Genomic DNA, 23,155 nt, shown 5'->3' on the forward strand with positions numbered 1-23,155 from the left:
TGCAAGTCATTCTAACAAGTGGTTTGTTTTATATACAGCTGTATGAAGCAAAAGTGTTGTCTGTATCCCTTGAAATGGATAAAATTGAGTATTGTGCAGTTATAAAATTCTTTGTAAAAGAAGTTTTAACGCCAAAAGAAATTCATTCGAAGTTCATACAATTTTATGGGCACTCTTCTCCTTCGTTTTCGACAATTAAGAAATGGGTTGCTGAGTTTAAACGCGGCCGTATCATCCTTGTAGATGATCCACGTGAAGAACGTCCAAAAAGTGTAACAATACCAGAAATCATTGATCATGGACACGATATGGTATTGGATGACCAGCGAGTCAAAGTGCGTGAAATTGCTAAGACTATAGGCATTTCAAAAGAACGTGTAGGATATATTTTGCATGAAGAATTGCAAATGAAAAAGCTTTGTGCAAGATGGGTGCTGCACTTGCTCACAGCAGATCAAAAACACACTCGCGTGAAAATCTCTGAACAGCGCTTGCAGCGTTTTAACAAAAATAAAACTGATTTTCTGCGTCGATTTATTACTACGGATGAGACTTGGATTCACCATTACACATCAGAATCCAAACAGCAGTCAAAACAGTGGATAGAAGCCGGTTGTTCAGCGCTAAAGAAGACAAAGTCGGTTCCATCAGCAGGAAAGGTCATGGCATCGGTGTTTGGGGATGCTAAAGTTTATTAATTATCTTGAAAAGAGTAAAACAATAACCGGGGAGTATTATTTCGAACTTTTAACCAGAGTAGACGAAAAAATTCGTGAGAAAAGACCTAGTTTGCAGAAGAAAAAAATCATCTTTCATCAGGACAATGCACCTGCCCACAAAGCTGTTTTGGCAATGGGAAAAATAATGGATCTGCACTATGAATTGTTGGAACATCCACCCTATTCCGCAGATTTCGCTCCCTCTGACTTCTATCTCTTCCCAAAACTAAAACTCTTCCTCGCTGGTCAGCGTTTTCCTTCGAATCAAGAGGTGATTGCAGCTGTAGAGGGATATTTTGCATATCTTAGTGAGAACCACTACTTGGACGGGATAATGGTGCTGAAGCATCGCTGTAATAAATGTATTAGTCTTAAGGAAGATTATGTTGAAATATAAAAATAATTTGGAAATTATAAATTCGTTTTTTTCGTTGTTAGGTCGAGTACGTTTCAGACCACCTTCCTATATGAATCAACAATAGCGTAATACTTCGTTTATTGGTAGAACTGGAAGCAGAGACAGCGAAAATATTGCAAATGTAAATGAGAATCTTATACAGGAGAATAATACTACCACGTGAGCTAATGGTTAGATGATCACATTAAAATTTTACACCGCAGTGGTTGCTTGTACTGCCCACCAGTCAGTTATATTCGGATAGCATGTTGGTAAGAGAGCCTTTCAAACAAAACTATGATATTACAACACGATTAAGTTTACAATGTCAAGACATTCATAGAGCAGTCGAAGCAATGGGTAATATAAAATTGCTACTTTATTAACTGAGTCAATGATCAGCAATATATCCTAGTTCTGAACAGAATCTTAAAATTTGTCTTTGCTCTATTTTACAGCAAGTACAACAAATCATGTTCGGGTCCAGAAACGAGGCTTGTAAGCAGGAGTGGATGAAAGGATCGTTCATATTTCATGACCCACAGTCCATATTTGCTTACGGCTTAACAGCAACCAAGGTAAGCTTAAATGACAATGAGATTTGGTATGTTTTCAAAATTTATCTCTATGTTGTCATTTGGGGGAGGGGGGGAATGCATATCATCCTTAAACACTTTCGCAGATTACGAAATTACTTTTCATGTTTATTAAATTATACTTCAATTAATTAATTGATATGTTGCTGATTTACAGTGCATTAATACTTTAATTATAAAACAAAGAAAATAACAGCGTTTTAAAATTGTTATTAGTATTCTCGTTGTATTAATGCGGATACGTATCTTGTATTCAGAATATGACGAAAGCGGTTACAATGTGTGTCCAAGGATATGTGCTGAAACATCTACTTTTTCGGAAGAAGCTTGGCTCAACTGGAGAGGGAGAAAGGTACGATAATTATAGATTTGTTCGTTTATAATCTATTTGGATTGTCAGCTGTATTATTATTATTACTGTATTACATTAACTCTCATGGAGTCATATAAAACAAGTGACGTGGCGTTATTTATATTTGCGTACAATCGTCTGCTGCGTTATTTACATTTTGTATAATCGTCTGCTGAGTTATTTGCATTTTGTATAATCGTCTGCTGAGTTATTTGCATTTTGTATAATCTTCTGAGCTATTTACATTTTCTATAATCGTCTGCTGAGCTATTTACATTCCGTATAATCGTCTGCTGTGTTATTAAGTATAAATACTATCGTCAAAATTCAACTTTATCAATGTTTATTTCGTATATTTATTTGCAGAGTTAATGCTAAAGATCTTTTGCATCCTACTGCTGCAGAACAACAGGAATCTTTATGCAAAGCCATAGCTGACATCGTATGGAAAGCTGGAGCAGAAAATAATCAGAGTACAGTGTGTCTTCCAGACGATACCATCCACTTAGAAAAGGATTTCGAGTTTACTCCCGATGGACTGACAGAAAAGGTAACTTAAACGTGTCATTTAAAAGAAAAATGAAAAATATTTACAAATTGTTCATGATTTAACAAAATAATTACTATTTGCTATATATCTAATTATAATGATGGTTAAATTACATTATTTAATAGCAAAAGTTATTAGTTTATTAAAATTTCGATAAAGACAGTAAAATACTTATTAGTCCAAGTTATTTATGAAAATTATTTCATAAAAATAAGAACCCTGCAAAAAAAAAAAAAAAATATATATATATATATATATATATATTCACAATGGGTGAACAATAAAAAGAAGTTTGTAATGGAAGAGCTACTATTAAGTTTGGAAATTACTGCCTTAGAATTCAGGAGAGATGTACGAATCATTTTCATTTTCTTCTTTTTTTCAGCTGAAGATATTTGAGTTTACACGATATGAAGACCTTCTTAACTTCGTTATGAAATACATATGCTTGGTGAGTACTCAAGCAATCTCTATTCATTAGCACTATCTTATTTGGTAATATATATATAAGCGATTATTCTGTTAATTCTTTCGCAGACAAAACTGCAGTACTATCAAATATTACACTAACAAACAAAATTTTATATTATAGTTCGCCCACCATTTCTAGATCCCTTCTTGGCTTGGTGCCAAGAATAGTCAATTCATGCTGAAGGGGAGAAAGAAATGAAGGATGTACGAATTGGTCGCCAACATGCGAAATTACGTGCTTTCTTGTCTGTCGCTGTACTAGTACTAGCTTGATTTTTGTTGTTCTCTTTTTGCATTATTTTTTTATTATTAATTTGTATGATGGATCCAGTACAGTCACAAGTTCTATTGTTACACGTTTCAGTAGCTCTTGCAAAAGAATATTGAATAATGTGCTGACATTCTGCGATAAAGAATCGTCAGAAGGCCGTCTTCTTGTTCCCCTTTCTCAAGTCATAAAACGTGCAATTGCGGGCGTATCGGGGTCGACTGTTAAAAGAATTCGTAGGGAATCAAAAGGTGAAGGTAAGCCAAAATTTAAATCTCCTGAAAAAAAGCGCCAGAGAAAGAAAACCATCGAAACCGTAGCTTTGAATGATTTTGATGTAGACGTTATAAGAAGAACTATTCACGAATTTTACGTGGTCGAGAAAAGAGTGCCAACTGTTCCGAAATTGATTCCTGTGCTTAAAGAAAAAATTAATTTTCTTTGGAAAAGAGAAACTTTAAGGAAAATACTTCATGAAATCAGATTTTGTTTTAAAAAGTCCCAGAATAAAAGGAAACTTATCATGGAGCGAAGTGACATTGTTTGATGTAGAACGCAGTATTTGCACGTATTAACACTCTACGTACATTTTTCCAACTGTTATGAAAGCAAAATAGTTACACTTTAAAAACAGCAATGTTCGTAAAAGAAAAGCTAAATTTTCCGACCTGTAATAATAAACAAACTCAGTTTGTTTATTATTACATCCCAGAAGACAGACTGATTACCCTATTATTAGAATGGATTCTCCTTTTTCTGACATGCGCAGAAGTGTCGAGGGACCTCAAATCGGTGGGCGAACTATATTGAGAAATTTTTTTTGTGTGTGTGTGTGTATAGACAATGAAAGGTTACTTTACTCCATTTCAAGGCTTTCTATTATCGGAGTAGTTCGGTGTAGGAGAATGACACTGAAATTCATTACAGGTGAAGAAACATTGATATCTCTTCAGTAATAATGAGCAGAAGACTGTATGCAAATAAGCCTTGATGCAAAACAACCGATCATTTTCCCCTTGCTCGTCCCACTTACTTCCTGTAAAAATGTGGAAGTAATTTTGCTCACAGCATCAGTTATGGTTTGATATCAAGTTGTTTTTATTATCCGAAGATAACGTGCCAAAAATTCACGCATTTACAGTAAGTGCACAGTTTCTGAATTAAGGCCAAAACAACTAAGGATATGAGGCCAGTAAGTTATGCGTGGTAATTATTGCATGTGTTTTCCTTGCTGGTTTAACCTGTATTTTGATAAAAAAAAATAAAATAAACATGTCAAAAATGGTTAAACTCACTAGCCACATCTATTGGACTGATTTGGCACCTTCGGAATTTTTTGTTTCCAAATACGCAAATCACATTTGAAGTCGTTTGCTAGTAGATAAAAGAGGTTCAAGCAAATCGCTGTGGTTGCTGGTGAAGTTCCAGCAATTTGCAGTTATAGAAAGACTGTTGTACAATAGTGGAGTGGAGATGGAGATGAGTACATTGCACACTTCGTATCGTAAGAAATCGTTTATAAAAACCAAAGTATGCACAAATAAATACATATGAATTTTATAATTAATATTATGTTGATATATTAATATTTTTATTGACGGATTATTAACTAATAATTATCATATCAGTTCCAGCAAGAAAATGGAAGTGGAGTCCTTCTCCTCGTTTACAGCGTTCTTCTTTCGCGAGAACCACACAGGTAAAATTAAACATTTTATCACTTTAGAAATACTTATGAGCAATATTAGTATTACCCATAAATAAACAGACCTCTAAATTATGGTCGTTGGGCCGTTGATGCAAGACAGGCTTGCGAACTAGCAATCTGTATATATATTTTCTATTTCCAGTTAAATTTAAGTCCGCGCGATTAGCCTAGTGGCTATACGCTTCACAACGATATGCTTGGGGAAGGAATGTCCTAGGTTCGACCTCCGTCGGTGACGTGAGGAGCTGAAGAATCTTCCTCAGCCATAGGCCAAGTTATCCGGTCTTGGGCGTGGACAGTAGGGTTTTTCCCCACTTTATCCTGAGGTTTTTCATCCCACAAAGCAGGCAAACCGGACTTGAGAATAACTCAACACTATGGACATAGGGTACATCGGGGCATAGGACATGGCCATCTTATCCAAACGGCTTGAGGTCCGATGATTAATAAACCCTCGACACCGCAAGGTAAAGGAGGATAAAAGGAAGATGAGATGAGTTAAATTTAAGACAATAGAAATTCAAGGTAGTGCGTAGAGTATTGCTAATAATTTGTATTTTTTTTTTTTTTACAAATGGTTTCACAAATCATAAATTAGTTTCTATATTAAATGACATCAGATATGAAAACGAAAGATTAAATCTGACCCTTCGCGTGACGGATAGACTGGCGTTCGAGTCCTGTCTAGGCACTGAGGAATATTTATAAACAGTGTTGCTTAACATGTGCAGACATTTCTGGATGAGATAGCTTCATTGAATTGGGTGTCATCTAACCAGTTACCCCAACACTTACTATAACTGCTATCAATGTACGTACGCTCTCTCTAAGCGTTTTCAAATTAACTACAATAAAAAGGAATTATAAGACAATGGCATTGAAATTTCGTCTCACAGATTTATCATCATCATCAATTTCCTGATATGCATCCTCAAGGGGGGTGTTCAGGATTTACAGATTTATTGCCACTCAATTTCAGATTTATAAATTTATACCTATGTTTCCGTTCACGAAACAACACAGTTAAAAAGCATCAACTCCGTTAGTTTGGCGACAGCTAAGGACACTGGACAGACTTCCTCGCCTGGTATTTGAAGGCACTATGGAGGGTACAACACCAGAAGAAGAAGACCAGGGTTAATGGCATAGAGACCTTAGAACCGCATTGGACTTTCAAAGCTGTTGGCATATGAATGAGCTTGCTTTGGACAGAGAACGGTGGAAGACTCTTATCCACATGGGACTCAACCCATCTTGAGGACGGAAGAGAAGAAGAAGATTTTTATTCATTTACTCCTGTGAACATTTGAACCCACGCCTTTCCAATTAAAGGATACGTGTTGTTCTTTCTACTATGCCATGGAGATTGCACAAGACGTGTTTTGCATTTTAAAATATAGAACAATAAATATTACTTGATTTTAGTTTAACTGTAGCAATAAATTAATAAAGTAATAATATTATTTTAGCTGTTAAAGCAATTGCGATAATATATTTTGCAAAAAAAAAGCATGTGATATCACTGCATATTGCTAATCACAAGATCAACCGCTATTCGTTCGCAGTGGTCAGTTAATTGTAGTTGTTGTTGTTGTTAATGGGTGCCTCCATGGATCCAAAGATTCATCGCGGGAAGCCCAGAAACATCGTTCATAACATACCCATCATACGTACCTCCCACAACGCAACCAAAATTCCACCGTGGAAGTAAAAAACTCACCATTATTAACACACTGCCTGTCATACCTCTCCTTGAATTTAAGACCGACGAACTGACAATCATTTCGGGCAACCCCTTACATTCTCACTAACTAAAACTACTCAACTTACAATGGTGACCTATTGTTCTGTCATCACTTGCCGTATACTGACATTTTCCCTACTTCCATTCTGTAAAACCTTTTTAGCAGCTTGCATGTTCCTAAATGTCATTTCTTCCTTCCATCTGCCAATTTTTGTCACCCACAATTCTTCAATCTATCCTCGCATGGAACATTCCGCAGTCCCGCAACCATCTTGGTTACTCGCCTCTGAATCCTCTCAACCACCTTCACATCTCCAAGAAAGAGAGGTGACCAAATCTGAGCACAATAGTCCAGATGTGGACGTATCAGAGCTTAAAGAAGAATAATGACTTTTCTGTTCCCACTAGTCAGCGTATTTTTGAGAATTCAAGTGATCTTCTGAACTGTTTTGCAAATTTTTGCAATATGATCTCTGAACCTCAACTTCTTCATCAACCATAACTCCCAGATCCCTGGCCTCATCAATTTTCAGCAACGAAACCCCATCAATACAGATAGAAAATTTTTCAATCCAAAGTGAATAACTTTACATTTTGCCCCATTTAAAGAAAAACACATTATCCTTTGACCACAATGACTGTCGATTAAAATCACTTTATGTACAGGGTGGCCATAAAATAACGTTTAGCTACAGATGTCTCTTTGGAGACATCTGTAGCTAAAACCAATAAGTGGCATGAGACCAAATTTTATATTGAGACTTTTGAAGGCATGGGGGGAGATGATTTCCGCGATAAAAAAGATTTAGTACCAAAAGTCGCCGATAGGGGAAATTTTGGCGGTGGCGGAGCCTAAAGCAGTCAAATATTTGCAGTAAACACAGGTAAAAAGGATTATGCGAATTTTGCTGCGCGTACGTGAGATCAACGCCACCAATTCCACTTAAAAAGCGATTGGGAACGTTTAGGCTTAATATGCGTCCTACCTTGCCTTATTCCATTTTATCTATCTTTAATGTAATTATCCACTTGTTTTCGGCTCCACCAGCGCCAAAATTTCCCCTACCGGGGAGTTTAGGTACTAAATCTTTTTTTTTTTTTTTTTTCTTTCGCTGAAATCATCTCCCCATGCCTTCAAAAGTCACAATATAAAATTTGGTCTCATTCCTTTTATTGGTTTTTGCGACCGATGCCTCCAAAAAGGGAAAGTTATTTTATGGCGCTGCACTGTAGCTCTTCCCAACTTAGCATCAGCAGCAAACAACTGAATATCACACTGTAAATTGGCTCGAATATCATTAATACAGTATCTCTATCATACACTACTCTCTGATGCCTGTCTGACAACCAATTCGTCTCATCAATTCTGTATTCATTCCAATTTGTTTAAGCTTACTTAACAGATTCGCATGCTGTATTCTGTGAAATGCTTTTGCGAAATCGAACAATATACTGTTATATTGTTCGATTTCGCAAAATCGAACAATGTAACAGTATACGCATTGCATAGCAAAGGCAAAAACCTCTCCTTAACAAAGCAATGCTTGACCTCTAAAATGTAACAGATTATTTTCCACCCAATCTTGAATTCTGGCTTTAATCAACTTTTCCAAAATCTGAACCACCACTAGAGATATAGCAACAAGGCTGTAGTTTCCAACTTATATATAAACAATTCAAACAATTACGAGTGGGAAAATAGTATTTGCAGCTAAAGTTCATCCATTGTTCTCCAGGTTTTAATCTCTTGTATCATTTAGGATTGCTGAAGATTTGTGTGGCGAAGATAATCATTTGCTGACGATGCAAGGGGAAGCAGGAGTTAGCATGATCACGCTCTTCCTGACCGGTAGGGCGACTCCATATTTACACAATGGGACAGCTTTCTTTGCGGGCAAAGATGCTGTGGTAAGTACAGAAATGGGGATATTTATTATGTAATATACTGAGCTGTTTTTTATGTTATTGCGATTCTTTGATACCTCACTTTGAACTAAAATTAGAAGTGCAACTACATCAGAGTTCCACGAACTCTTTGAAACGCTTATTGAGATGATTTTAAGCTTTTGCTTCCTGACTTCACGTTCTAGTTTTGGACAGATACGAAGTCTGATGTAAGATCGCTTAAGAAGTATACTTTATCTCAGGCTGTTCGTATCATTTTTATTGTAATATTATGCTTATTGTGAAATTGAAATATACATTATATGTGATTTCCATGCAATGAATATTGTTCAAAAATTACAAGGAAGTCTTTCCTTCATGGTTATGCAGCGATCAGAATTCATTATTAAAAATTATAGAAACAACTACCATGTTGGAATAAAACTTCAGTTTAATATAAACCAAAATAATCACTCGACGTTTCGACCTTCACGGTAAAGTCATCATCTGGAGTATAGTATGCCCATACGTGCTTGGCTTTGTGCCAGGAATAGTCAATTCATGCTGAAGGGGAGAAAGAAATGAAGAATGTACAAATTGGTCGCAAACACGCGAAATCACGTGCTTTATAGGTAAAATTTTCCAACTGTTATACAAGCAAAATAGTTACCACTTTAAAAGCTACAGTGATCGTAAAATAAGTTAATTTTCCGACGTGTTATAATAAACAATTCATCCCACAATATGGTTTGATTACCCTATTATCAGAATGGATTCTCCTTCTGTTGACATGTGCAGAAGTGTCGAAGGGTCTCGTATCTGTGGGCGTATTATATACCCATATACACAAAGAAACAAGCTACATTGCAATGTGCATGGTATGCTGACGTCACAGTAATTTGGTCAACCGTTAAAACTATTGGCCTGACCTCTGGTGAAAAATAAACCTTACTATATCAAACTCTAGCTTTGAATGTTGACCAAATTACTGTGACTAGAATACCACGTAGATTGTAATGTAGCTTGTTTCTTAGTATATATGGGTATACTCCAGATGATGACCTTCCTGTGAAGGTCGAAACGTGGAGTGATTATTTTGATTTATATTAAATTGAAGTTTTACTGTAACACAGTAGCTGCTTCCATAATTTTTAATAATAGATTACAAGAAATTGTTTACACCTGTGCCACTTACTGAATTTGGAATATTAGGCACGTTTCTAGAGCCTTCCCAGTCCTTAATTTTTTTATTGATAATATCAAAAGCTCGGTAAATTGGTAATAATTAATTTTCTTTTAATTTTTTTAATAAAAAATTAACATAGCACTATTTTGTCAATAAAAAAAGCTTTTACCATCAAATATAATGGCAACGAATAACACATCGCTAAAGAGTTTAAACGTATTCCAGATGAAATTCAATAAACTTCGAAAATCGTTTCCAAACAAATTTTGGTTGTTTTGAGAAAATAATGACAAAGATTTCAAATGCAAAAGTGATCAAATATATGGAAATGGTTTTCTACTATATTCCACCAAACGAAAGTATTCTGGATGTTTATTTTATCTCTACGTAACATGCGCCGTTTGCAAATGGTTTTATTGCAAAAGAGTTTGGTATTCTACTGCAGTAAAAACATTTCTTGGAACCGAACTTCTTCCTGAGTTTATACAGAGAACTGTAATTCCCATTTTCCTTCGAGAAACTAGAACAGGGCAGAGATCAATACGTCGATCAAAACCAGAGAAAAAGCAGTTCACTAGTAAAAATTGCAGTAAACCTACATACGTGCATACGAGAGATCAATAACTTTTGACCTTAATTTCCTAATATGTCTAAAACGAATCGATAAAATTGCATCTAATTCTGTATTATTATAAGCAGATCGTATTTGAAACAATGTTAATTTCAGTTTTACTGAATTACAGCGACCTCTACTGTTGTAATTTGAGAGACTTTTTAATGATTAAAATATCCCAACTAATTAAATGTCTACCGTTATTAAAATGACTTTTACATTACTTTTATTCAGGTAAAACCAAGAACGGGCATAATTAGGCGAAGTGAAATTGGTTTTTTAATGATTGGTCGAACAGGGGATCAAGTTAATCAGGTAATATATTATAAATTCTTGTGGTTTAATTACAGTATATGAGCGCATGAAATTGTTTTTCTAAACATTATTTTTATTATTTTCAGACAGCAATGGTTCTGCGGTCACGTGTATAGATCTGCTGCGACAATAAATGCGTATTTTTAGGTTTATAGGTTGATTGCATGTTGTAAGCACGCAAATATACCCATAATCGCATGGAACTTAAAATGACTTGACCACACTCGGCTTCTATTAATCATTTGTACTTGCGTGTGTATTTTATGCGTTCATTAACCGCAATAGCACGGATTTGATGGAACTGTTCAAACTAAACCATTACTGACAGGTAGCACATGCCAGCTATTGTAAAAGTTGTTTTCATAAATTCGCCTGCTCATTCAGTTAGCTACAAAAATTAATTAACGATTTCATTCAGAGGATGTAAAGCAATCGTATTAATATATTATTTATTTATTTCATTTTTTGTGTAGCCCTGTGGAGGTTGCGTTTGCATCCATAGCGCTAGACCAGCCGAAGAAAACTTCTAAGTTCGAGTTTAATCAGCTAATGCCTTTTATTCCCTTATAGGGAGTAGGCAAGCCTTTACACCCTATCTAGCTTTTGGAGACTGACTGGGCAGTTCAATCTCCACCGGTAGCCAATCAGAGATAGCTAGCCCATATCAATTACAAATTATAGCAACCACCGATGAAGAGGCTGGCAAACAAGTGCTGCCATCTCCCAGGTATTTCCATGGAGTCCAAAACCCATCGTGGAAAGCAAAATAACCATCACTTACAATATATACCTATATGTTTTACAAAGAAATCATTGTTTTTCAATGATTTTTTGTCCCTGTTAGGCAGCATGTTTTTAAACACAATGATTTTTTGTCTGCTGTCAACTATGGCGCTTAAACCCCAGGCTTCATCCATTTGCAAAAGTGAAACCCCACATTATAATACGCATATTGAAACTTTTTCAGTCCAAAGTACAAAACTATACACTTTGCCATTTTAAAAGAAAAACGCTTGGAGCAGAGTACTGCGACCAAGAAGGTCCACAGGTGGCGGATAGGGGAATGGCCATCAGAAATGGTGGTTGGCTGCGAATACCCGATAAGCAGTTCCGGACCAAAGCGGGCATGTCTGGAGGCCCTAAGATGGCAGCCCCCACCACCAGACTAGGCTGTGGACGGTTGGTAACAGGCCCAGTTGAGAAATTCTTTTACTCGGAAATTTCAATGGAATAAAAACAGGACAGTCCAAACGGATAACGAAACGGAAGTGGAAAAAAGGACTGTGAACTGGATACGGATCGGAACAGTAAACATAAGAGGCATCAATCACAAGTTCGAAGAAATACAAGAAGCTCTAACAGAAATGAAAATAGAAATAGTTGTAATTTCAGAAACAAAGAAAAAAATCAAAAGGCTCTACAGAACTTCAGGACTTTCAGGACTACAGTTCAATATACAGTGGAGTACCCAACAAAAAACGAGCACCCGCAGGTGTAGCCATCATGATCAGCAATAAATGGAAAGACAAAATTGAATAATATAACTGGATCTCTGAAAGAATAATAACGGCTAGACTTAAATAAGAAATTTATTACAATCATAGGAATATATGCACCAGAAGAAAGAAAAAAATCTGAAACAGAGGAATTCTATAAAAACCTCCAAAACGTAATTCAGAACACAAATAAACAAGATTACTTATTTGGATCAAATACATTTAAAGATTTTATAGATAATTAAGGAGAAAATATCATAATATCACAATACCATAAATAACAATGGAAGAGAACTCAAGGAATTTGTGGCCGATAATAGCTTGAAAATCACCAACAGCTTCTTTAAACATAAAGATATACATAAATATATGTGGGAGGCCAGAGGATATAAAAGCATCATTGACTGTATAATAGCGGATGAATAACTAAAGAAGTTGGTAAGAAATTGCAGAGTATACAGAGGATGCAATATTGACTCAGACCACCATTTAATAATCAGTACTATTAAGATCCCAAACCAGAGAAATAGAAACAACAAGATCACAAAAACAAAAGCAGGAGCAATTTAAGATAGAACTGTTATAGAACAAGATAGTATCAGAGAACTATATCAAAGACGACTTACAAATCATACAAAGAAAATAAATGACGATACAGATATAGAAAATGAATGGCAAAACATTAAGCAAATAGTAAAACAACAGCATATGAAGACATAGGAACAAAACTGCGAAGAAAAAGCAAAGGACTAAGAACCTGGAACCCAGAAATAGAATCTTTAATAACAAAAAAAAAAAAACAAACAAAAAAATATACCGTAAATGGCTAAACGACAGAACTAGGAAATGAAATATAATACAAAAGAATCAAAGCAATAATAAGAAGAGAATCCAGGAAAATCAGAAGACAAGTTTGGAAAAAATTTATATCAAGATTAGAGCATGACATAAATGGCCTGAACTAAAGAGCTATAAAATCATTAAAAAATGACTCAAAAAGGATAATCTATAATTAGAAGGCCCATCCACAAAAGAATGGACCAAAAATAATTATATTATTATTACTAAATAATTAATAATTATGTAATTCTATAATTAGAAGGGCCCTCCACAAATAAATGGACTAAAAAATAATAGCCAACCCAATTCTGAAATATGGCAGTGAAATGGGGAGACTTAGACTTTGGGAGAACGAGGTAAAAGACAAGTGGAGGCTGCAGAAATGAAGTTCCTAACACACCGCTTGCCGGCTATAAAAGAATAAAGAAGATAAGAAATGATGAAATTAGAAAACAGTTATCCATAATTAACATAACGGAGGATCTCACAAACTATAGAAAGAACTGAAAAAAAAAAACGCATAGAAAGAATGAATGAGGACAGATGGGCCAAATACTGCTTGGAAATATAAACCAAATGGACACCGAAAAAGAGGAAGACCTAAGAGGAGATGGACAGAAGGTTTTTTAACTCTTGAAAACGTTACGGGTAAACAATTGCCTAATACGGGAAGCCAAGAAGAAGAAGAAGAAGAATGTTATCCTTTGCCAATAACATCAGCATATTCCAGTCATCCTGAAGGATATGTGCATTTCTTTTATTTCCTACTCCCTAACTTATCATCATCATCAAACGCCTGAATATCATTCCTTCAATCACTTCAATCAATGTCATTAATACTTCGCCTGTTGCTGAGTAAACAGCAATAGGCGAAGATGAAAGCTTTGTGGCACACAAACAGTAAATAGCAGTTTGCAAAAGCACAAGGATAATAAAATCTGAAACCGTTCCAATAAGATACAGTTCCTGTTTATGGATTTCGGAGCTTACTGACATTACAGCCAGCAAGAAAGAAAAGGAGTCATTGACTGGAATGATATTTATGTAGAAGTAGTTTGCTAGTACGTAAGGGATGTTGTTAGGATTTAATAAATAAACATAAAAATAAATAAAGTGCAAAATTGAGCTGGAGTTGTATGATGTGTATTGGTTGAACCCATAGATCATGACTGTCACGAATTCGTTCCGAGATTTGTATTTCGTTTTTGCAATATGAGCTGATAGTACGGTGGCTTTGATCGGTTTAGAAAGATTATTTATATTCGTATTTTATTTTTATTTTTTGAGGGGCTTATTGGAGGTAGAATTGGAAAGGCCGCAGAACCGGAAGTGTCAATAAAAAATATATAAAAAAAAACGCGCTGTATTTTGCACAATGATGTCGTTACACTGTGCGGATTTACTCGTTGGCAAAAAAGCGGGTTTTGGACGAATCTTTTATTTTATTTATTTATTTTTGCATGCAATGTGGACCTGACGATATTATCTTATAGTGGGTTTCCAGAAGCGTCATGTGAATAATGTTGTTTGTTGTTGATGATTTCTTTCATGTGTAGAATTTCGCTCTGCTGATACTTAGTAAGTCTGGCAAAGCAAACAAACCGGCAGGAGAACTCACGCAAATAAACGTTCACGGGCCTCAGCGCTTTAAATTTCTTTTGTCCATAATTCCAACCAACGTAACCGTGTTTATAAGTGAGTGAAGGAGGGAGGAATAGGCTCCAATTTAAAATCCGTTATCTTTTGTTGTAAGTATCGATGTTTTCATGGAGCTATCAAGGTAGAAACTTATGGTATATTTTGATTTTGGATCGTTCTGGTAACGCATCATGCTAACAATCGGGAAGTTTACTGAGTTGCTCTATCGCCATCTCTTGCCAAGATATTAAACTAGTCATATTCTCTAGCATTAGATTGATCAGTAGCTGCATGGGCTTCTTTTATTGCAAACCTGCAATGAACATAACGCATTCTGTCTTTCTTTGAATGTTTTACACTAGTGACTTTCGAACTTTATGTAGCGGTGCCCTACCTCATAGTAGAGACGTTTTCTTTGCGTGCTTTCTTTCCAATAAATGTATTATTTTTTTACAAATAATTATTTTAATATGCGTAAAGATACAAAGAGGAGTAACGCAAAAAATAGTAATAATAATAATGTATCACGTACTTCGAATATAATTGACTATATTCGTCATTTACACCGTTAAGTACAGTATGTATTAATTCATTCTTTACAAATTCATTCTTCGAAAATGATATGATGAATTAATTTAATTTTATTTATTTTATTTTTTTTCGCGTAAACGTTAAGTTAATAACTCTTATTGTTTCGTAAGTTTGTAAGACAAATTATCACCACTCTTAAACATTGTTTCTTGCAATATTTCCGAAAGGGCCTCCCATAATATTTAGAAATATTTCTAAATATTATGAAATATTTTTTTTAGGAAAACAATTTTATTATATCTGAAAATAATTTAAAATGACTGCATCCTTGACGATTTTTCCGTTTTTCAGATTGGAAGTCGGTTCAAAACTCCCACACTGCCTGTCTGGGTGACATGTATCGAAGATCAGTACGGCGTGCTGTTCAATCCTCGACCAGAATTGGTGAAAGATTTTCGAGCGGAACATTCCTTCGATCTTTATTACTACAACAGCTCCACCTACCAGCACGAACCAATCATCTTAAATATTAGTAAGTACGGGTGGTGTGCTTTTAAAAAAACAACGAGAAGGTTACGAATATTATTTTTGGATTTTCTATTCACTTAACCGCTACCATATCGAGGATAAGGTGGTTAGCCCTATCCGTGTGTTCATGGGCTGGTATGCCTGTTTTTGGGGACGAAAAACCCGAGTTCCCGTGTGAACTCGGGTCTTTGCTGAAATTAACGATAGAGATAAAAATTATCATTGAAAGCCAAATTGTTATCAAAGTTTGACCTTCTATGCCAATACGTCTTCTTTATTTGATGAGCCTTGGAATGATTTGGGTTGGAATCCTGCCTAAAATATAAAGAACATTTATAAGCGCTTTTCACTTAATGGTGGTGTTTACATCGGACCTTTTCTATGTGACAAAATTAGGCAGAATTTCCAATTTCAAAACACAAAATTATATGTTACGAATGACAGTAAATTAATTGTGTGCAGTATGTACGACTAAATGAATCGTAAGTTCCTTTTTTTTTTTTTTGTGATGATGAATGAAGAATGTCACTATAAAACAATGCCATTTCAAAACACGCCCTTTTTATGGTCTTTATGGGATCATTTTAATAATTGTTTGTTCTCGTCATATTTTTATTATTGTTTTTGCTTTTATATAAAAAAATATCGAATTCTTTCTGTTTGTAGCATTCCACGACGGTTTTAATATTTTATTTTATCGTGATTTTAATATTTTTGATGTTTTTTTTTTTTTTTTTTTTTTTTTTTTTTTTTGTCACTTGAAATAGTAGAATCCTAACACATTATTATCGGAACTCAGATTCTTCCAACGATTTGAGTGCCATCTATTGCCAACAAAGGGAATTAAATAGTTAGATCATACGAGAATGAACCTAAAATTGATTGTTGTACTTTCTGTTAAACAACGCAGCAGATAATATCGCTATCAATGCTATTGACATGTTTATGTAGCTGTTAAAAACTTAGAATTAGATATTAATTACCAGGTTAATAGCACTGCATTTAATTTTCTTCCATTTTTAGATACACGCCTTTCAAGAGTCAAGGAAGAGTACACCTCATCTCTGCTGGAAAGACTCATTTTGACCAAGTAAGTATCGTTTTTAATAATCTGTAATAATCTTCCCAATAGTATACAAAGGTTTGATAAATTTATTCAACTGACCACTCGTATGTAAAGTTTACATGCACAGACAAAAAAAAAAAAAAAAAAAGCCCCCAAAAACGTTGAACTACAAAATGGTTGGGAAATAAATAAAATTTCTAAGTAAAAAAAATAAATCTCTAAATCTGTATAAAATTAAGATAATGTTATTTTCATTTTGGGGAAATTACAAAGTATGCATTTTTGTATAAATGACAATGATTTAGTGCAACATAAACTATATATTGGAATGGCCCCTTACAGAAGCCATTCCCATAATTCATATGAAAACGGAGAAAAACATTCAGGACAATGATATTTTAATTAATAAACTATTTTATAATTAGCATATGTTAAAGGAATATATTAAATATTAAATAATATTTTAATATTAACTACATTAAATGGTTTTATATCAACGATGAATAATTAACCGGGAGTAACATTCTGTTTTAATCAATAAAAACTACTCGTCAAATCCGGTTAATTATTCATAATTAAGTGATATGTTTTATTGAAGTTTTATATGCATAGATGATTTTTAAAAAATGCCTACTGGACCACTTAAAAATTGTATCTGTTTTCAGGTGGCAAGGTGCGACAGTGAAATGGAATACAGCGACGCCAGTTCTATAAGTTATTTAGTAGGGTTTTTTTTTGTTTGTTTTTTTGTTGTTGTTGTTGTTCATCTTGAAAGAAAAAGTGGAAATTCGACATTCGTCAAGTACATAAATGAAATCAAATGTTTGCTGCTTGTTGACAATTTACATTACCGTCCAAATTTTCGAATGAAGTAAAGTTTCGTTTGAGTTTGCCATAACAATAACAAAAAAATGTTACGTATGCAGTACATCACAACTTTCACCATAAAGAACAAAATGATAAAATAAAAGCGTTTTCTAGTATAGTTTTAAAACATATTCCATATTTTGTAATCTAGTTTTCGTAATTACTTGATTATATGTCAGAAAATTAAAACAAAGCAACAACAAAAAAAACTTGATCTGGTTAACAAGAAATTTAGATTTAACTGAATATATTACGTCATCATAGAAACAGTGCTGGTCGCGCCCTCTTTTTTTAAACTTGATTATATGTCAGAAAATTGAAAGAAAACAAAATAACAACCAAAAAATATCTTGATCTGGTTAACAAGAAATTTACATTTAACTGAATACATTACGTCATCACAGAAACAGTGCTGGTCGCGCCCTCTTTTTTAAACTGTTCGTAAAATAAGTAACATGGCGCGATTGCATGCACAAGCTGTTTTTTATTGCTTCATCCTTGTTTCCCTAATCATCCTTTAGTGATAATCACGCATTTATTTTTAATATTTTTTCCCTTACAGCACCGTTATAAATATCTCTCCAATTCCTCTTGTACAAAATCAATGCAAGTGTTATTTTAGCATTATTTCAAGCATGTGAAAAGAAGTCATTAGCCAAAAGTAATGACGCATTTTCTGGAGACTTAAATACATTCCAGGAGTCGTTTCCTTCTTTTGAAGTTAATCTTAAGACGTAGCTGAAAATTCAGCATTTATCATTCATAAAGCTGCTTTATTACTTCTTAAATTCTTTTACTGTGAAAATGTGTAAAACAACCGTGCGTATAGGAGAACCGTGCCAGTAATTAAATGCATCGGAATGGAAGGAGAATGTCAAGGGAAAAGGAAGAAAACACGCAAATGTAATTATTTTTATTACTGGGATACGAGCCAAAATATTTTAAGAAGCGGTGATTTAATTTCTGTTTGAGCGTGGCTTTGTTCAATATCTTATGGACTTTGGTGAAAAGCTCTTAAAGACTGTCTGAGTAAAGCGACTAAATAAATAACACATCTTAGGCTGAATGTGCAGGTATATTGTCATGATAGTGAAATTTACATTCATCGGATGTTTACGATTGTTTCCGTTTCCGGCGTAGTACTGCGAGACGCTGTTAAACTTCCACATAAAAATACAGGCTACTGGTGTGACACTATTAGAATTATTATTGTTGTTGTCATTATTGTCCACCAGGAGGCAGTTCTTGTGAGGAGAGGAAAAGTGTGCACTGGAAGGAAAAACTCGACTAATTCAGTGAGAAAGAAAATCACTGAACAAAAGAACCACAAGGGGGAAAAACAGCAAATGAGTTGTATTTTTACCACCATTGTGGTTGAATGAAACCAATATAACTCACGATTCTTGACCCTTCTTTTTCCCACCAGGTAAACATTTATTTTATTTTCTCATTAATATTTATATATGCAAAAAAAAAGAATACGAAATGTTCATCGATGTAATTACCAATTAATTATCTAGCTGCTGTTTCCTACAGTCATTTGCATGACACAGTCTATTCTTAATTATTAACATTAACATTAATGTTAATAATCGGGAAATTCTACTGTAAAACTCAAGCATGTCTTTGTGCCACTTCAAGCCTTCATAAGAAGGATGATGATCTCATACTGGGCAACAAATTTATTTAATTAATTTAATGTAACCTAATTAAATAATTAAAGTATTTTCTAATTAGCATATGTTAAAGAAATATATTCAATATTTTTAATATTTAATATATTATATATATATATATATATCCCGTATTACTATAATCTTGGTATTTAGGGTCTAGCTACTCACCGAGGAGACCTCAAAAAAAGGTTGAAACCGGTCTGGGTAGTGACCCCACCCATAATGCATTGCAGTATACATCTTCTAGTGAGATGTGCTTTACATTATGGGAAAATACTAAGAATAGTGATCAGAGCTTTACCCACCTTTACAATGAGTTGCCCTGGTGTTGTACCATCTTTAGACTTGAACTTTGTTTCCGGTGCAAACTTAATTGTTTGCATACTTGGGATTAGGAGTTAAAATAACCAAGTTTATAAAATAACTTGGTTATATCCTAATATACAATATCCCCAAGTTAAAAAAAAATATATATATATATATATATATATTAACTACTAATATTATATGACATTATTAATCTATACTTTATATTAATCCAAAAAACTTATTTAATGCTACTTAATTATGGGCTATGGAGAATGGGTGTCAATTTAATGTGTGCAAAATGTAAGGTTATGCATTTTGTGGTGAAAAGATTAGCAGCATTATATCACATTGGTGGAACTGTACTCCAGGAGATTGATGAGGCCAGGGACTTGGGAATGTTGGTGGATAGGGAGTTGAAGTTTAGGGGGCACATCGCAAAAGTGGCTAAATCAGCTCATCAAATCACTTGGATGCTGAAGAATACGTTGACGAGCAGAGATATTGTTCCTCTGTATCGAGCATTGATATGACCCCCATCTTGATTACTGTGGCCAGATTTGGTCATCTAGATTTTTTCTTGATGGGGCGGAGGTGGAGAGGATCCATAGGCGAGTGACCAAGATGATAGCAGGTCTATGGAATGAACCTTATGAGAACAGGTTGAAGATTTGTGGGTTGCAGAAATTGGTCAATAGGCGGAAAAGGGGAGATATGATTGAGACATTCCAATTGCTGAAGGATTTCTATAGGATTAATTCAGAGGATATTTTTGAGAACAGGACTGGTGGTGGGAGGACTAGGGGCCATCCATGGAAACTGGGCAAGAATGTGGTTAGTAAGGGAGTTAGAGCTGTGTTTTTTACTTTTAGAGTGGTGAATGAGTGGAATAAGCTGCCAGAGTCTGTTTGGGTACTATGACAGTGAATGCGTTCAAGGCAAAGTATGATAGATACTGTGTGAATGTCGAATAGTTGTGATGGACATGATGTTTAGGACCTCCCTCGATGAGTCTAAGGACTCCTTGGAGTCGGCCGTAATAATAATAATAATAATAATAATAATAATAATAATAATAATAATTCTCCAAATACACAAAACATCACGACTACCACCATCAGCGCTATCTACCATCCATCACCATCAACACCAGTACTTTTTGTCTGTATGTTGCGCGTATTTTCACGGCTGATTTACTTCTACGCGGGATGAAAATTCCGAGTTTCTGGAATAAAAACCCTGCTTCTTCCTTATGAGATCGGCTAACTCACTTTCAATTGAAACAGACCATATAAAGATTCCTCTTGTCGCGACTAATTACATATATTTACATAAAATATCGTGTTACTTATAAAAAAGAAATTATAAATTAATTAAACCATAAATTATGATTTTCTACTAATCACGAACGATTAATTATAACCAATTAATTATGTTCTAAATTAATATTCTTATATATGATTAATTGATTAGTTATAAAGTATAGCAGTTATAATAATTATGACTAATTATATTAATTATAAATTTTATTTACCGTAATTATTTATATTAATTATAAATTATATTAACTGTGATTAATTGTATTAATTATAACTTATTATTATGAAGATTATAACTTATTATTATGAAGACTGTTATTAGTTATACATTAATATCTTTTTCTATACAAAAATGAAGCAGACGAAATGCCAGTTAAAAACGTTCGGGAATCTCGTCTAATGTGGAGCATGCGCAGTTAACTTTTAGTATCGTAACTGATATAAGCAATGAAGTTTGTGATGTATTGTATACAGCTACTATCATTTTGTAATCATTCAATATTTATTTTATATTGCTCTGTGAAGACATACAATTAAACCTGCTTGTTGAAGATTGTTATTAGTACCAAAACCAAGGAAGGGTTTGAAAATAACATGCATTTAATGATGTTCTATAAACATGTTCAATTGAAAATGTTTAAAAAAAATTAAGAAAAATCTCCTGTTCCAGACTTGAGGTAAATAATGTTTTGAGATGAGCTTATTTCATTCATTTCATTTTAGTGTTCATTACATAATAAATAAATAAACCGTTTTATGGTAATTTAAGGACACATTGTGTTTTTAAAACCGTTTCCTTTCCTAGTTGCAGCCTCGATGTATGCAGTACTTTATTTCATTGCTCTTGTAACGAAAGTAGTGTAACTTTTTTACCGTGTATAACAGAGATAAATTGTGATATACCGTGATGCACAACATTAAGCACTTTTCTATCTTGTTAGGCTTAATTAGACACGCAGCTACAGGAAAGCAGATGTTAGCCATTTCTGTGTACAAAAGATAAGTTTCTAATATGTGACTAAAATTCAGAAATGTTGAGTTAATTATTATAATTTATTTTTCATATGTAAACACCTGTATTTATGTGTATAAAATGGTTCTAATAAAGATAGTTGTCCATAGTTGTTTTCTCCAATTAATAAAATGAATTGAAATTCAACATTTATTTCATAAGATTTGAACAAAGGCTGACGTGTTGGTTAAGTTTACAATTTTTGGCATCAGTAGATAATATTATCGTTGTCCCTTCTCCACTCCCTCTTTACGGATGTAATAACTGTACATGATTTAAATATAATATTTAATAACATGTATTATTTTTGTATATTTATAATGTGAAATTATTGTATTGATCGTTTTAAATTTATGCGCTAGTTAAAATAAAGCATATTTGTTTTATAAATAAAATAAAACATATATAATTAAATAATTAATATATATTGTACAATAAACAATTTATAAATAAAGAAATAAAACATTTATTTCGCACAGCGTTAGCTGCTCCAGCCACAATTCTAAACAACCAGTAAAAAAAAAAAAAAAAAAGCTTCTGACATTAATGTAATTAATCTTTAAATATTTGGAGAATTCCATTTTGCTCTTAGCAATTAAACTGTTCAATTTTAGTTCTGGGTAATAATGCGTTTATTGTCTACTGGATTGCAGCGCTACGTTTGATGCCAATATTGGATTTTAAAAGCCATAAATCATAAACGGCTGGGATTCTGCGTATATGACATATTGAGAATTATTTGGGCCTCGCAATTTTTGACGAAAGGTTCACAAACATTCAAGTTTATAAAATAACAAACATGAAAGTAGTAGGCTGCACGTTGTCCTACTGCTCCTTTCTGTGTTGATGTGTTTTACTAAAATGTTTTGCCTATTTTCAAAGTTTATCACGATTAACAGAAAATTTTGGATAGGTACTTTGGATAACAATGATCTTATTGCTTAAGTTTCATAGAAAAATCACCCTCTGTAGAAATCAATAAATCCATACTTTATTTGCACCAGTATAACTTACAATTCAATACTATAACAATCATATAGTCCACTCATGGACAGTTAAGTATTTGCAAGTAT

At 33.9% G+C, this 23,155-nt stretch overlaps 1 protein-coding gene across 1 annotated transcript; it reads left to right on the forward strand.

Annotated features, from left to right (window-relative positions):
• The first annotated feature begins 1,579 nt into the window (after window positions 1-1,579).
• Window positions 1,580-22,191, forward strand: LOC150093223 (inactive ubiquitin carboxyl-terminal hydrolase MINDY-4B-like). Its single transcript, XM_090413367.1, has 10 exons — window positions 1,580-1,694; window positions 1,970-2,064; window positions 2,431-2,614; window positions 3,000-3,065; window positions 4,982-5,052; window positions 8,566-8,713; window positions 10,723-10,803; window positions 15,660-15,840; window positions 16,860-16,926; window positions 17,568-22,191. The coding sequence occupies exons 1-10, from the start codon at window positions 1,590-1,592 to the stop codon at window positions 17,614-17,616; spliced, it is 1,047 nt and encodes a 348-aa protein (XP_090269493.1). The 5' UTR covers window positions 1,580-1,589; the 3' UTR covers window positions 17,617-22,191.
• Window positions 22,192-23,155: the final 964 nt, after the last annotated feature.

The sequence above is a fragment of the Typopeltis vanoorti genome, chromosome 24, assembly GCF_054136105.1.
Source record: "Typopeltis vanoorti isolate ZY-2024b chromosome 24, IOZ_Tvanoo_1.0, whole genome shotgun sequence".
In the NCBI taxonomy this organism is placed as follows: Eukaryota; Metazoa; Arthropoda; class Arachnida; order Uropygi; family Thelyphonidae; genus Typopeltis; species Typopeltis vanoorti.

What these genes read in the sequence shown, in the direction of transcription:
- LOC150093223 (XM_090413367.1), top strand. Translation starts at nt 1,590, where the DNA reads ATGTTCGGGTCCAGAAACGAGGCTTGTAAGCAGGAGTGGATGAAAGGA. An exon ending in CCGATGGACTGACAGAAAAG is followed by an intron (nt 2,615 to 2,999) that starts GTAACTTAAACG and finishes TCTTTTTTTCAG; the next exon opens with CTGAAGATATTTGAGTTTAC. An exon ending in CTTTCGCGAGAACCACACAG is followed by an intron (nt 5,053 to 8,565) that starts GTAAAATTAAAC and finishes TGTATCATTTAG; the next exon opens with GATTGCTGAAGATTTGTGTG.